The sequence below is a fragment of the Caenorhabditis remanei genome, chromosome IV (genome assembly GCF_010183535.1).
Source record: "Caenorhabditis remanei strain PX506 chromosome IV, whole genome shotgun sequence".
NCBI lineage: Eukaryota > Metazoa > Nematoda > Chromadorea > Rhabditida > Rhabditidae > Caenorhabditis > Caenorhabditis remanei.
In genome coordinates this window covers 16,396,143-16,411,617 of record NC_071331.1, presented here as the reverse complement: position 1 = coordinate 16,411,617, position 15,475 = coordinate 16,396,143, and the positions used below count along the sequence as shown (strand labels likewise).

Here is a 15,475-nt window from a genome sequence, read left to right as displayed (position 1 = left end):
GGTGTCCCATACTTTCAAAAGCCATAACTATTTAGGAAGGGAATGAACAGAAAACTGTCAAACGGAAAAAAATAAACTTCTAATATATCGACGAAAATGCTCGGAACAAGATATTCGCTTCTTATACCTTTCCGAAGCTTTAGACTTAGTCACATGACATCATTGCTTCATCTAGTTAGAAACAAATTATATTTTCCTCTTTAATAACAACTAATTCTAACAAAAGCTGTAACAACATCAACTTGAATAATTGCATGACATTCGTGATAATCAGTTCGAAAGACCATCAAATAAATGCAATCTTTGAGAGGATGAGCAACTCAAGACTGTTCAGATCTATCCAACACCTCATTCTTGATTTCCTTATTTCCTAATCTCAGTTATTCTTGATATTAGGTGCTAATCCCTCTGCCTGATACCTCTCATCTCTTGCTTTTTCTCACCCAGATACCATCTTTGGAATCTCAAAAACCGCGGCGAGTGAGAAAAACGTTGTCCAAATATTGCGTCGTTTCTCCATCGTCATCGTCGTCTTTTTCAATTCTCCGCGTCGCTTCCGCGCCTTCTTCATGTCCGTTGTCCTATCTGCCAAACCGATCGAATTGTCAGGGAGGAGTCGGAGGACTCTCATCATTCCCCCCTTTTCTTCTGATCGTTCTCCTCTTTCGTTTCATGCTTTAATGCCAATGTTACATTATATCTCTCTTAAACTCTTTTTGTTTTTATCTTGTCAACTGTTTCAATGATTTCTCTTCTTCAGAATCCTCTTCATCTTCTTCTTTTCAACAATTTCATTTGACATTTGTCATCGAGAAATGAGTTTATGATAAATAGAAACAATGATATGTGTTCATACTCAGAAGAAATGGAGAGAGCGTTTGAAGGTAACTCACTTTCTCTTTTTTCCCGAAAATCGAAAGTTTCAAAAGTAAATGAAATCTAGAGAAAGGCCGATTGAAATCAACCGATTCAATCGAATTTCGAACGGTAATATATACGATTTTCTCACATTTCTACATCATTCGAATCGAATTCCCAGTTCAAATTTTGAAATGAAAATAGGAAATCATTCATTTTTTGAACCATCTGAAGCGGACATAATTCAAAAAGATCAACTAAATCTCATCTCTGATTCAACCACTCCCATATTCCAGAAAAATATCCGGAATCTCCGATCCGTTCGATTGTGTGCAGATGAATACCGTTTCAGTTTTATTATTGTATTCGCTATTTTCTTTTTTGGAGCTTACTTCCTCTATCAAGTTCAATATAAAACTGGAATCGATTTGATCCCATTGTTTCCAATTGATGACAGCGGTTTCGAGTAAGTTTTTTCATTGTAATCGTTTAATTGACCTACGCGTGAGCCCCTTACAAAACTTGTAACTCCGGTTTCACCTGATTCAAATTCCATGTCTTCTATGCAATCATAGAAGTTATTCCAAGTTGAAATTTTTAATGATCTTTATCAATGTTAATCTTTGGTAAAGAGCTTAAACCAAGAAATTGTTAACAAAAAAAGTTATATTTTCGGATTGCGGCGAATGCTTTGACTTTTCTCTGTAAGAAAGTGTCTCATGTATTTAAAGTTTGAAAATTCAACTTTTAAAAAGAGACAATACAGATTGAAACAAGCAGCTTCTCTGCCGCGACAACTTGTTGATAGGTTATCGAATTTTTCAAGTTTCAAGAAGCGTATTTGTTTTTGAATTCTTTTCATGAAATATCGGATTTTCAGAAAGTACAATGAACACCTTCTCGGATCAGTAAAAGTATCAGAAAGTGCAAAAAATCAGCCGAAAAGTGGATCTCTTCTATGCTGGGCAATGACAACATCTGTATATCATAAGACACGGGTAATCCCTACTCAAGGCCATCTCTCAAAATGCTTTATCTTCCCTTTTCTAGGTTCCTGCCATTACGGAAACATGGCTTCGTCGATGCGATGCTGGTCATCTGTTCACTAATTCCGACCGATTTCTGAATGCGTCAACACCATATCATACTGTATTCGATGGATTACCAGAGAGTTATTATAAATTATTCTGGAAAACTCGTCTAGCTCTTCTTTATATTTATAAATATGTGTCAAAGGAATTCGATTGGTAAGTTCATTTGATTTACTTAAAACAAATAAAGATTGAAATCTTTTGAAGGTACTTCAAAGGAGACGATGACACTTATTTGATTGTCGAAAATCTTCAGAGATATCTGGCGACATTGGATCCAAATAAGCCCTATTTTATCGGATATCGGTTGAGTAGACGGACGGTATGTACTTCTTTTTATTTCCCCTTTTTAATAGTACACAAGCAATCTGAGCCTTCAATCTTGACGACCTCAATGAGAAATAAATGACGGAAGCTTTGATTTTTTATAGTGTAATTATTTAGGAAACGGGATACAATGCGGGTGGAAGTGGATACGTGATGAGTCGAGAAGCAATGCGGATTTTCACAGAAAAACTATTTAATGACAAGGAGAAATGCCCTTACCATGAATGGGAAGACTACGCAATCGCTCAGTAAGATCAGATAAATGAAAAAAACAAATGAAAATGTTTCGATTTTGTAGATGTCTCGCCTCAATGGGAATTGTTCCATTGGACAGTCGAGATGAGAAAGGACGTCAAAGATTCCTTCCCTGGAGACCTGAACAACATTTCTATGCGGATCTTACTAGATCATTTCAAATGGATCCTATCCAAATATGGGTAATTAAACTATTTCAATTAATTCGTAAATCTATATGAAATCATTCCAGGGACCTGCAATATATCATGAAAATTTGATAAGTATGCATCACTTGTATCCAGATGAAATTCGTCTCATCGATGGATTACTGTACTCAATTGCACGTGGAGTTTGGAGAAAAGATGACTTAGAAGACGTCAGAAATGAAACAACTACAGTATCCACGTCAATGGATGACACTCTTCCGCCTCCAACTATCTAGAATTTTCAGTTATTTATTGTTTTTCCCCCTCTTTTCTCATTCTTCCTGTTCTCACATTTCTAGTCATTTCTTCTCCCGTTTCTTTTCTTTATTTATTTAAATGAACACTTGAAAAAAAGTTTTAGAAACAGACACTTGTATGATGTTTGAGAAAACTTCCAAACAAAATCGATTACGTGGAGTTCGTGGAGTTTATTTAATTTAAAATTCATTTTATCATTATCCAATTGACAAAAACAATGAGAATTTGGTTACTCTTACTATCAACAATTATATGTTACAATGCCGTGGTGAGCTAGTTTCCGTTTCCTGGAGAATTTTCTCTTTTTCTCTGTTTCAGATTTCATTCTCATCTTCCAATAATTTGAGATGGGTTCCTCCGAGTGCTCACGAATGGAAAAACAGTAATATTCCGAAGAATATAAAGGTGTATTGGGAGAATCGATGGGCGAAATCTTCATATCTGAAAGGGTGTAGTGAAGACAACAGTCTAAAGGTCTCATTCCCTATTCAATTCCTTATTTATCTTCTAATTCCAGATAATTCCAGTGTATTTCTGGCCGGGAGAACGGGTTGATCTACCCTGTAAAATGTGTCAAATGTCATATTTAATGAATGGAAGAATGAAAAGATGGGGATATTCTGAACAAATTGATGAATTCCTTCTGAATCCAACTCAGTTTGTCAGAGTAAATGAGATCTGGAAAGACGTTCAAAATACTCAGAATTTTACCGAAAACAAAGAAGACGTTGATTCGGATAATATCATTTGGTATCCACACACATTAGTTACCGATGAAAGTGATAAGAATCCATCTTTTTTCTCATCCAAAAAGGAAGCAAATTTCACAAGTAGATCAAAAGAACCGCCAAGATTCTGGCAGAATGACGGAAAATTGACAATATTCGGGGTATCTGAAGTCATGATTTCTATAGAATTCCGAGAGTTTCCAGGCAGATGTTCGTTCACAAGGCGTCTATTTTTGTTACGATGAGATATCTCGAAAACAAACTGTCATATTTTTTGTTCTGATTGCAATGGTACCGCCTGTAAGGTTTACAACAAAAAATCCACTTGATTACAGTAAGTTTCATCTCTCTAATCAGTTCTCTAAATTTCTATTTTTGTAGCTGATCATTGTGGGAACAATCTAGGAAAAGACTCTGAACTGATATTTCCATCTCACAATTGGAGATTTCATTTTCTTCCGATGGGAGACTTCAATCCATCTCCCACTTGTCAATTGGATGAAACTGATTCCGAAGGTTGCAAACAAAAATATTCGTATCTTGACACTGAGAAATGGCCGAAGAATTTTGCCGAAGACTGCTCTATGGATAGATGCAGGTAAATACTTGATTCTTAAATAATTTAGTCCACATTTTCATTTCAGAGCTCGTTTGTATTCTCCTGATAATAATATTGATTTGTATATTGAATTGAGATGGGATGAATTCACTTCTTGCAAAGGAGATCAACCCACAAAAAGACGGGAAGGACATTGTTATTTAGTGAGAGGAGGAGGCTCAATTAATATTGAATCAATGAAATCCGAACATAAAAAATTATACTCGTGGATTAAAAACCTAGAAACTGTTTTCGATCGGAAACCATTCGATGTGAAGGGAATACGTTTACATAGGTTTAACTTCCTCATTTTTCTTTCTCAAAGTTTTAATTTTCAGCTCGTTACTAACATCTGCAATTTTTGAGAAGCCTAAAATAACTGGATGCTATAACAAAAAAGACGAAGAAGACAAGCTGTATAAGAAGTATGATCAGGTTTGGCGACACGTGTTTCTGCCAACACTTGGAGTTCCGGAAAATGGGGCTGTTGTCCAATTAGGAAATCCTTTCGAATCATGCATCCGATATACGAGATTAGCTGTGGAAGAAAACAAAGATGCTGAAAGTGAGAATCTTGTTGGAACTTTCTCAACTCAAGTTGATTACTGTTGAATAAAGAGGAAAAATACGTTCATATGAATTGAAGCTCACTGAATGAGCATGAGAAAATTTATATTAAAATTGCTGGGCTGGATAAACGGGGATATCCGAAGAAAAAACGGGGATGGAGGCACAAGGGGGAGGACGGGCGGTGGATGAGATTGAACCTAAAACTTCACACTACCCTATACTAATCAAGTCATAAAGCCTGTGAGAATTCGAGAAAAAAGGGTGAATCAAGGTACAAGGACAAGCAAGAAAATAAAACAAATCAGAAACAATTATTCATGAATTTAGGCCTTGAAACCTTCAAGTTTTGACTTTGGAACTCCGAACACTTTGCTCATCATTTCCTTCTGTTCTTGCATGTGAGTGTACTTATTTCCCGTAGCTGGTGAAGAGGATGGAAGACGTCCAGCATATTTCGTAGCTCTTCCGTCGATAGAAAGGAGAGAGTTGATTCTTGGCTGTACGAATGACCATGCTCCCATATTTTTGTGTTCCTAAAAAATTTAAACTCTTCATATGTAAAATATTTGAATACGATACCTCTTGAGCCCAGAGAATTTCAGCTCCTTGATACTTTCTGCATTCTTGTTGCACCAGGTCATATGGGAATGGTGAGAGTTGTTCTACTCTGACTAAAGCGACATCGTTTTCTTTTCCAACGTGCTTGCGAGCAGCAACCATGTCGTAGTAAACTTTTCCAGTGCAGAAAACAAGCCTTTGCACATTTGGTGGATTTTGAGATGGGGCTCCAGTCTCTGGGATAACTCTTTGGAAGTTAGATCCAGATTGGAAGTCTTCGACTGGTGAACGTGCCATTGGATGACGGAGAAGGGATTTTGGAGAAAACACGACGGCTGGCTTACGGAATGGCATTGTTACTTGACGACGGAGGAGATGGTAGATGTTGGCTGGTGTTGTGCAATTAGCAACAATCCAGTTAGTATCATGGAGTTGTTGTGCTTCAAAAGTACCTCCGAAGGCGATTTTCTAGAATAAATTTTGTTCATGTTTCTGCTAATTCAAAACTTACTTCAAGATCGATTTCGTCGTCTTCGTTGCACATTTGTAGGAATCTCTCTGGTCTGGCTGATGAATGTTCTGGTCCCATACCTTCGTATCCGTGTGGTAAAAGCATGACTAATCCAGATTGACGGATCCATTTGGATTGTCCAGAGGAGATGAACTGATCGATGATGCATTGAGCAGTATTTGAGAAATCTCCGAACTGTGCTTCCCAAATAACCAAAGAATTTGGGTCAACCATCGAATATCCGAGCTCAAATCCGAGAACTGCATATTCAGAAAGGGAAGAGTTGCAAACTGTGTATTCGCCTTGTCCTTCCGCAAGATCATTAAGTGGATTGTAGACCTGTAAAAAATTTATGGAGAAAATCTTTCGTAGTTAGTGAATACCTTCTGGTCAACTTTCTGGTCATGAAGAACGTGATGACGATGAGAGAAAGTTCCTCTTTCGACGTCTTGTCCACTCAACCTGACGTGGATTCCCTCCTTGAGAAGTGATCCGAAAGCGAGAGCTTCTCCGCATGCCCAATCCAACTGGAAAATAGAAGAAAACAGACGAATGATTATTTCAGATTCAAAAGTCTTACCGTGTTATCTTTCAGCATTTGTTGTCTTCCTTTCAGAGTTCTTTCCAAACCACGATGAAGACTGAAACCTTCTGGGTATGATCCGAACTTGCCAATGATGTGTTCGATATTCTCTTGCTCGATTCCAGTCGACGGCAACTTGAGTGGGTCACGCTTCTTGAAGAAGTCGTCCCAGGGAGAATCAAGCCAATCTCTGTTTCTAACGTACGTCACCTTTTGAGCATTCTCATAGGCATCTTCCAAAATCGCTCCATACTTGGTGAGTTCTTCCTTCACGTATTGTTCGTTGGCAACTCCTTCGTTCAAAATCTTCTCTTGATACTTTTCGAGAGCAGTTTTCGTTTCTTTGATACGTTGATACATAAGTGGTTGAGTGAACATTGGCTCGTCCAATTCGTTGTGTCCATGTCGTCGATAACAGACAAGATCAACAATCACATCCTTCTTGAAAGTTTTTCTCCAATCAGCAGCTACATTACAAACGTGCATAACGGCTTCTGGATCATCGACATTGACGTGGAAAATTGGGCAACCGACGACGCGTCCAACATCGGTACAATACGGGGAAGAACGGGAAGATCTTGGATCTGTGGTGAATCCGATTTGATTATTGACAACGATATGAATAGCTCCATGAGTAGTGTAGCTTGGAAGATCATCTAAATTAAAAGTTTCAAGTACAACTCCTTGACCGGCAAACGCGGCGTCTCCGTGAAGAAGAATTGCCATCGTACGATCGCACTTCTCGTCTCCAGCATAGAAAGCTTCAGCACGAACTTTGCCCATGACAACAGGGTCGACAGCTTCCAAGTGAGATGGGTTGGCGACGACAGCGATCTTGACGTTCTTCTGGGATTGTCTGTTCAATCTTTCGATGCAAACTCCCAAATGGTATTTGACATCTCCAGATCCTTCATCTGCAGGCTCGAGAGTAGAGAATTGTGAGAGAATGGTGGCAAGTGGTTGTCTGCATACGTTAGCGAGCACGTTCAATCTTCCACGATGTGGCATACCAATGACGAATGAATCTACTCCTAGAGTGGAGGAAGAGTCGATTACTTGCTTGATTGCTGGGATGAGAACCTCACATCCTTCAAGTCCGAAACGTTTCTCACTTGGCCACTTTTTGGCAAGGAACTCTTCGAATTTCGTCGATCGGATGAGACGCTTGAAGAGAACCTTTTTCTGATCATGTGATAACTCAGTGACTCGTGGAGCTTCAAAGCGACGACGAATCCAATCTTGTTGCTCCAAGTTATTCAGATGCATATACTCAACACCAGTGCTGGTACAATAGATTTCCTAAAAAAAAGAGCATTGGCGTTTTTATTTTTTGAGGTGGATTCAACTAACCTTGAGTCTTTGCAAAATTTCTCTCAGAGTCAAGCTCTTCTTCTCACTGATGAAAGTGGTTGGTGGGAGGAGAAACTCGCGATCCAAATCGCGTTCTCCGAGACCGTAAAAAGAGAGCTCGAGCTCTGGTGGGATAGTATCGTCCAAATCAGCACTGTTTATTCCGAGGGGATCGAGATCAGCGATGTTGTGTCCACGTGTTTGGTAACTACGAATCAACAACTGAATTTTCAAGTGATCAGAGATTGATTGAACAGATGCATTGGTATCGAGGCGAGTGGAAGGAACAGCACTGAAAGTAAACTCTACTTGTAAAATTACTTTTTTTCTATTCAGGAATATCTGGATTTAAAAAGTTTTAAAACGCACGATGTCACTTGTGCGGCTGGAACTCCGAGTGAACCAGCGTAAGCAGTTGTTGGTGGAGCCTGGAAAGCTTGTCCGGGTCCAGCTCCGGCTTCGACATTACGGAAGTAAGCGTCCCATGAGGTGTGAACAGACGATGGATCTTGAAGCCACGCCTCGTACATCTGCTCGATGTACACAGACGAGGATCCGTTCAAGAACGGTTCATGCTTGACAGAGGCAGCGACCGATTGGTTTCTTTGCTGCAACAAAATCATTTTTATGTGTTTAGATTGGATTGACAAACCTGGATAAGAGGAGAAGTTGCGATTGGAGTTTTTCCAGATGATGCAGCTCTGATTGCATTAATGCGACTTGGGGACGCAAGACGACATATCAGACTCGCCCGATGCATGATGGGCCAAGTTTCCCGGGTTACTAAAAAAAATAACTGTTTTGAATAGAAACAAATGGTCAACAATCTCTATGAATCACGAGACAAGAATGACATCAGAAAGAAATTATTTAAGGGATAAATAGATTTTTTTGCTTTAGAACAGAGACCACTAACAGAAATTGCCTCTTATCGCAATTCCGCACTAAAAACTGACACGCTGATGATAAAAAAAAATCGAATGACCTTGGAGCAAAAAAGAGTCAATTACCTTCCGATTATTGCGAGGACACCTCTAGGATGAAACTAGCTGCGAGAAATGTTCACGCACAACTGAAAATATAGTTTGAACTTTAAATATTGTGAACTATGATGGGCTTCACGTATCTTGAAATTAACTGGGAGAGAGAATGAACTATTTTGTGAGACCTTCACCGTCTAGAACCTGTTTTTTGTTTTCGTACCTCTTTGACCACGATCTACAGATATAACAACAAAACGCAAACTGAAATAAGCAACTGATTTGTCTGAAGCATGAAGGAAGCTCAACAAGGAAACGAGGAGTACACAATAAAGCTACGAGTAAGTGAGACCAGATGCAAATTTGGAGGGCGTTTTGGGTTTCAAGTTTAGAAATAGAGAGACAGAGAAAAAGAAGAAGGACACCGCCCGTAATTTCTATTGCGAAAATCAGATTTAAAAATGGCGATTTACCGTTCACAAACTATGATAGGAAATCCGTTTCACGGTTCGGGGTTGCCCATCATCATGTCTACTGTCTAGTATCTCAGCGTCTCTCAATATTTCATAACATACACGGGCGGCTCGCTTTCGAGAGGCACCCGGGGCGCCCGGCAGACCAAAGTGAGAGAGAAAAACCAGAGAATATGACGCATTTCGGAGGAGAAAAAGAAACTGAATGACTGCTGCGTTGAACATAGGGCCGCGCAGATACACAAACTACTTTTACGACGAACTGTGAAGCAACAAAGAACCTACAAGCGGTTGTATTTAGCTTTTTTTGGCTTATCCATTTCAATCACAAGAGAAAACTATCACACATTCAATGCTCTTTCCACAAAATCTATCTGAATCTATCTGAAGTGATTTAGGTTCATTTTTCGAGTTACAAAGTTTGGTCTCCGTCAAGTGACAAACATCTGATCCAACTAGCGGAAGATAATCTCTTGTCGCCGGAGGCAGTGTAAAGTGAGACGCCCATGAGCTGAGCTTCCTCGAAACAAAAAACAAAAAGTCAGGAATGGCAGAAGTAATCGGTTCCGAATATAACGGAAACCAACTTGATGAATCACTAGACTCGGTTTTTGGAACAAAGGTTTATTGAGAAAAGTTTTCGTCAGGAAAGAAAATAATTATGGAGAAAAGCGAATATACTTTCAGAACGAAAAGTTGCGGATTTGTAATACGGTAAAGACAAATGAGAGAAAACAAAAATATATTAGAAGAGAAAACAACCGGATATTTAGAGAGCCTCAATTCTCTGATTGACGTCGTGGACATTGTTGTGTGTCTGCTTCAAGTTGGCGATAAGGACTTTGAGACGTTTCTAAAAACATAATGTGATTCTTTACATTGAAAATTGTTTAATTACCTCAAGAAGAACCCATTGCTCTGTTCCGAATCTTCTGTGCTGGTAAGAACTGACAACAAGAGTGTTTGCCATCTCATTAATCTTTCCGGATATGGCATTGACCTGAATTGCGTCGATCACGAACTCCTCGAGTGTCTCATCTCCATGAATATCCAGTTGTTTCGCCAACTCGTCTAATTTGATTTCCTAAATATCGAGTATTGAAAATAAGAAAAAATCTGCAAAAGCATCTCTTACATTTTTCTCTTCCGCTAGAGACATGAGGGTCAGAAGACGGATTTTCTTGAGGAGAATCGCTTCGTCTACTTTCAAATATTCCGAGACAAACTTTGGATTTTTGGCAACAAATGCTTGGTAATCTTTGAGAGTTCCGGAGATGAAAAGCTCGAGGGCATTGAACATCAGTGGATCAGATGTCTTCAACGCCTTGACGGCGCTGAGTCTCTCCAAATGATCGAATGAGAACGATTTTGGATCGACAACAGCAGTTCTTACACATTCCATAGCATCATCTCGTGCTGTGGCCGCATCCTTTTCAGTGTATGTTCCCAACAATGCAGTCATAACCTGGAAACACTTCTGGTGGTTCGTATCTCAATTCATACAAATTAAAAATACCTTCGCTGCTTGATCGGCTCTTTGATCGGCGAGAAGAGCTCGGTGAACAGCTCTCAAGATTTCTCGCTGGCCTTCAACTGGAGTCTCCCAAGTGTTGAATCTGTCATTGAGAGTTTCGAGATTGCATTCAAGTTCTCCAATGAGCCTGGCTTCGGCGCACATATCAACAAGAGCCATTAAAATCTTCTCTTGCACAGTATGGAAGTTCGAATATCCTTTGTACAAGTTGGATAAAACTCTAACCGCGATTCCGGCGTGACTTCCCCAGCCAGTTCCTTTGTAGAACTTTGGGGAGACATTTTTGATGAATTCCTCAACGACTGGCTCGCATTTTTCTCCGGGTACAACAACAATCAGAGAGGAGATCGAGTTGAGAACGAGGTCTACGTCTTGCGACCATGACGGGAGAACGTGAAGTGTTGAGCAGATTTCCACCAAGTTCTTCGCCGTCTCTGCCGGTCCTGCAAGTTAACACTCATTAGGGAAGCTGTTACACTACTTCCTTACCGGTGGGATCAAGTTTGACACTTTCGTGCTTGTTCAAGTATTGACGAAGCTCCTGGAGCTGTTTGACATCGTCGATGTAGGCGAAAACGGGAAGTTCGCGTGTATCAGCCATCTGGAATGTTAGACATGCATTTTAATTATATAAAAGTTTAGAGCAACAGGAGGAATGCACATCAAACTTCAACTCAATCACCTTTATTTAGCGCTTTCAACAGTTGCTATCTTCTCAACGTGTCCTTTTCTGATGGAGTCCAACTGTCGTTGGCTTCTTCTCAAATGATGCTCAATGAGCAACACCTCGCTGGGTTGAAAACGTGTAGCAGCTGCGCGAAACTCTTGCTGAATGTGCGCGCGGATACTGGGGTCACGTCCACGGGAAGCGCGCAAGAAATCACGGTATGTTGAAAGAACGAGCTTTTGAAGTTTGCTGTGCACGACTCCTCCGCTCATACAAGGAAACTAGAAAATCCAAAAATTGGAGAGAAGATCAATAGAGCAACAATAATTAACGAAATATTGAAACGTCGAATAACGTCGAAGAGACGAATAGAGAAGAGAGTAAAGTAGCAATAATTTATTCATACAAAGTCAGAACAATTAACATTAACCTGAAAACAACTCACGTAACCTGCTTAGATCCACCTAACCAATCGATAATCGCGTTTGCCCCAACAGACGAGAGTGAGGTCTGTGAGTGCAGGCAAAGATGACGATACTCCCTCAATCGATTCAGCAGGGTTTACCTTCTTCGTACCATTAACGGAAAACGCTCCCTTCTGCATTAACAGGTATCCTTTTCCATTTCCTTGTCTTGTGACGTTCGCTAGATCTCCCATTGAAGAAATCTGAAAACCAATCTTATAAATCGTGAAACTTCAAAAAAGCTCTTACATCTTCCTTTTTAAGATCGATAGTTGTTCGGAAAAGTTTGAGAATCTCACTTCTGGATAATCCTGTCAGATCTGCCTTCTTGCTCCCAAACATTGCTTTTGTACATCTTAATGCTGAATCCAGTCCATCTTCTCCATGAACCATTTTCGTCACTTCCATCGCCAATTCTTTTTGAGCAATCCATTTTCCGAGATTATTCCTATGGTTCTGCAATAACTCTTCGAGATCCTCTACTCCCCGAAGACTGAAAAGAAGTAAAAGCTCTTCCGCCTTATCATCGTGGAGTTGGGCGAAGAACTGATAGAAATGAAACGGTGATGTTTTGACCGGGTCCAGCCAGAGTGCACCGCCACCTTCGGATTTCCCAAGTTTATTTCCAGCAGAATCCGTGAGGATAGGAAAGCATACACCTGCAGCAAACCTATTATCAGATAGATTCCCTCTTTTTTTGATATAGTGTGCTCCAAAGTCGAGGTGTCCGAGCTGATCGTATCCTCCTAGCTGAAATCGACAGCCGAACTTCTCGGATAGAGTATACCAGTCATATGCTTGCATGGTTTGGTAGCTGAATTCGGTGTAGGATAAGCCAGTTTCCAAGCGGCTTTTGATTGTTTTCATTCTCAGCATCTTTCCTAATTGCATACTTTTACATTCTCTGAAGAAATCTCGAAGAGAAATCTGAAAATGAGAAAAAAGGTACAAAATGTTTACGATATTACTATTTACCTTTCCGAGCCAATCATTATTGTTGACAACGATTGGGGGTTCACTGCTTCTGCAAGTGTTAGCAAAAACATTCCGAATTTGCTCAGAGACTTTTTTCGAATTATGAATAACAACGTCTTCACCGAGAAGATCGCGCTCTGTAACGTCAGATTGGTATTATGACTGTTCAGTTTCAAAGCTCAATACCTGATTTCTTCCCACTCGGGTCACCAATGCTGGCAGTAAACTCTCCAATTAAGGCAATCGGACGCAAACCAAACTGTTGACAACGAATCAAATTTACGAGAATTAAAAGGTTTCCAACATGAAGGCTTTCTGCAGTAGGGTCGAAACCAGCGTAGACGTAAGGAGGTAATTGCCTGAATTTGAAGGTGGACATCGTGATGAATTTCGAACTATTCTCACTTCAATTCCGCTTCGTATTTATTGAGCAAATCAGCCGGATAAGAATGCTGCAACGGTTTTCTCTTGCTCAGGTCTCTGATGTAATCGACAAAAGGATTGGCTCTGGAAAAAATATTTCGATTATATGTCGCTATTTTTAAGCTCACCGTCGCTCACGTACCGTTTTCAAAGCAACATCGCCGATCCGTTTACTGAAGTACATGATTTATAGATAAATATAGCTGAAAAATAATCAATACATCAGCAGATAACGACAGCGTTCGAGTTTTTAGGCACGTTGCAATTGACGAAAATCTAAACGGTGAGCGTGAAACCTCGGCCGCGGCCACTAAAAACTCGGCCATGATTGAAAAAATCGCGCGCACAGTCTCCCACACGCGAAATGCGCAAGCGTTTTCACGAGAAAAGCGACGATCTGCGTCCTCAAATCTCTAACGCATGCAGAGGGAGCGCGTTTGCATTAAAATTAATCTGAAATGAAAAATTTTGGAAAAATGTCTCGTACAACGAATAGACAACGAATTTCGAAACGGTAAAAAAAGAATAAGATAGAAGATGATCTGAACTATAATTTTCATAAAAATCTCAAACGGAAAATATTCAGAACACGACTTATGGACAACTGAAAATGGCGTTCAAAGAATAGTATGTTTGAAGGACATGTCTAATTTGGAATGAAAATTTTTTTCTTTAGATAGATTCTCTGATATCTGAAATACTTCATAAAGTCAAAAATTACCTAAAAGTAAAACAATTAGTAATCCATGTAATGGGCAATAACGGTATTTAGCACCTTTTTGATGGTTTTGGTCTGGAAACAAAAAAAAATCGAAAAAATAAAACGAAGCGATTGTAGAGGGTCCCGAATGAAATATTTACCATTTTAGTTTGATTGATTCCGTTCAGTACTCATTGAGTCATGATCATATCAAATTTCAGTTGAAAAAGTTGAAAAAACGTCATTTTTTCGGACTTTTTTCTATTTTTCAGCCGAATAAAAAATTTTCTCAAAAAAATAAAACGAAGGAAAAGTTTGAAATTTCAATGGGAATCTATTACTTTTTACAGCTTGTGATTTCGTCCACTACAGATTGATTGATGATGCTTTTAAGTGTGCCAACTTTCACCACTGATATTACTGTATGTAGAGAAAGTGATGCCAGAGGGCCAACTCTTTTTTGTTCTAAAACCCATAACTTTGACAAAAACGTAGATCAAGCATAAAACTTCACTTTTTAGTTGACAACTCGCTAGTATGCGTTTGTACAAAAAAGTTGTCAACTATGAAAATAAAGCCCTATACTTGATCTACGGCCCTAGTAAAAATTAACATCTCGCGACAGGTATTTTATTCGTTATAAACTCCTAAAAACTTCCGAGTTTGACAGTGCATCACGGCTTCCCTGATGGTCAGAAAGAGCCAATTTTTAAAGGGTATGTAGATTAGACGTAGTGCTTCACTTTTGCAGTTGACAACTTTCTTGTATTTCTCTTCTCTGAAAAGTTATACTCCTCCATCAAATCTACCTAACTCTCCACGAGATTGTGACCAAGTCGACTGTTTTAGATGGTAACTCGCTAGTAAGCGTCTGTAGAAAAAAGTCGTCAACTAAAAAAGTGAAGCTGTACACCTGATCTACATATCCCTCAAAAATTGGCTCTTTCTGACAATTAGTGCCGTCGTGATTCTCTGTCAAACTTGGTAGTTTTTATGAGTTCATAACGAGTAAAATAATTGTCCCAAAATGCTAATTTTTACTAGGGCCGTAGATCAAACATAGGGCTTCATTTTCACAGTTGACAACTTTTTTGTACAAATGCTTGCTTGCGAGTTACAGTCTCTCAAAGATCTCCTACAGAACAGTTGAATTTGGCTTGGCGGCGAGAGAGTGGAGAGTGCTAGAGAAAAATACAGTTTGCTTGCGCATTTCGCGTGTGGGAGACTGTGATCGCGCTCTCCTCTGCATTACGAAATATTTAAAAGCAGTTCGAAGATGGATTTGTTGCTTTTTAGGTTCCCTCGAACTTTTGCCTTTTTTTCTACCTCATAAGCAGGAGAAAATCCGACGAGAATAGGTCAAAAACTATTGTCTTTCGATCCA

At 39.5% G+C, this 15,475-nt stretch overlaps 4 protein-coding genes across 4 annotated transcripts; 2 read left to right on the top strand and 2 right to left on the bottom strand.

The window, feature by feature from the left end:
• Nucleotides 1-1,718: 1,718 nt before the first annotated feature.
• Nucleotides 1,719-2,955, top strand: GCK72_014585 (uncharacterized protein; the record flags this gene model as incomplete). Its single annotated transcript, XM_003108122.2, has 6 exons — nt 1,719-1,856; nt 1,909-2,105; nt 2,157-2,271; nt 2,394-2,524; nt 2,575-2,713; nt 2,764-2,955. 6 exons carry the CDS (start codon nt 1,719-1,721, stop codon nt 2,953-2,955), a joined length of 912 nt encoding a protein of 303 aa, XP_003108170.2.
• A 239-nt stretch (nt 2,956-3,194) lies between these two features.
• On the top strand, nt 3,195-4,915 carry GCK72_014584 (uncharacterized protein; the record flags this gene model as incomplete). Its single annotated transcript, XM_053730360.1, has 7 exons — nt 3,195-3,245; nt 3,296-3,451; nt 3,495-3,866; nt 3,910-4,039; nt 4,087-4,303; nt 4,350-4,598; nt 4,642-4,915. 7 exons carry the CDS (start codon nt 3,195-3,197, stop codon nt 4,913-4,915), a joined length of 1,449 nt encoding a protein of 482 aa, XP_053585132.1.
• Nucleotides 4,916-5,196: 281 nt separating this feature from the next.
• GCK72_014583 (uncharacterized protein) lies at nt 5,197-8,635 on the bottom strand (the record flags this gene model as incomplete). The annotated part of the gene is made up of 8 exons (XM_053730359.1): nt 5,197-5,406; nt 5,453-5,899; nt 5,943-6,281; nt 6,326-6,469; nt 6,523-7,824; nt 7,876-8,167; nt 8,245-8,483; nt 8,528-8,635. 8 exons carry the CDS (start codon nt 8,633-8,635, stop codon nt 5,197-5,199), a joined length of 3,081 nt encoding a protein of 1,026 aa, XP_053585131.1.
• Nucleotides 8,636-10,097: 1,462 nt separating this feature from the next.
• Nucleotides 10,098-13,575, bottom strand: GCK72_014582 (uncharacterized protein; the record flags this gene model as incomplete). Its single annotated transcript, XM_053730358.1, has 11 exons — nt 10,098-10,181; nt 10,227-10,412; nt 10,464-10,793; nt 10,845-11,305; nt 11,352-11,463; nt 11,999-12,196; nt 12,243-12,920; nt 12,969-13,105; nt 13,155-13,327; nt 13,374-13,475; nt 13,520-13,575. The coding sequence occupies 11 exons, from the start codon at nt 13,573-13,575 to the stop codon at nt 10,098-10,100; spliced, it is 2,517 nt and encodes an 838-aa protein (XP_053585130.1).
• Between the last annotated feature and the right edge of the window lie 1,900 nt (nt 13,576-15,475).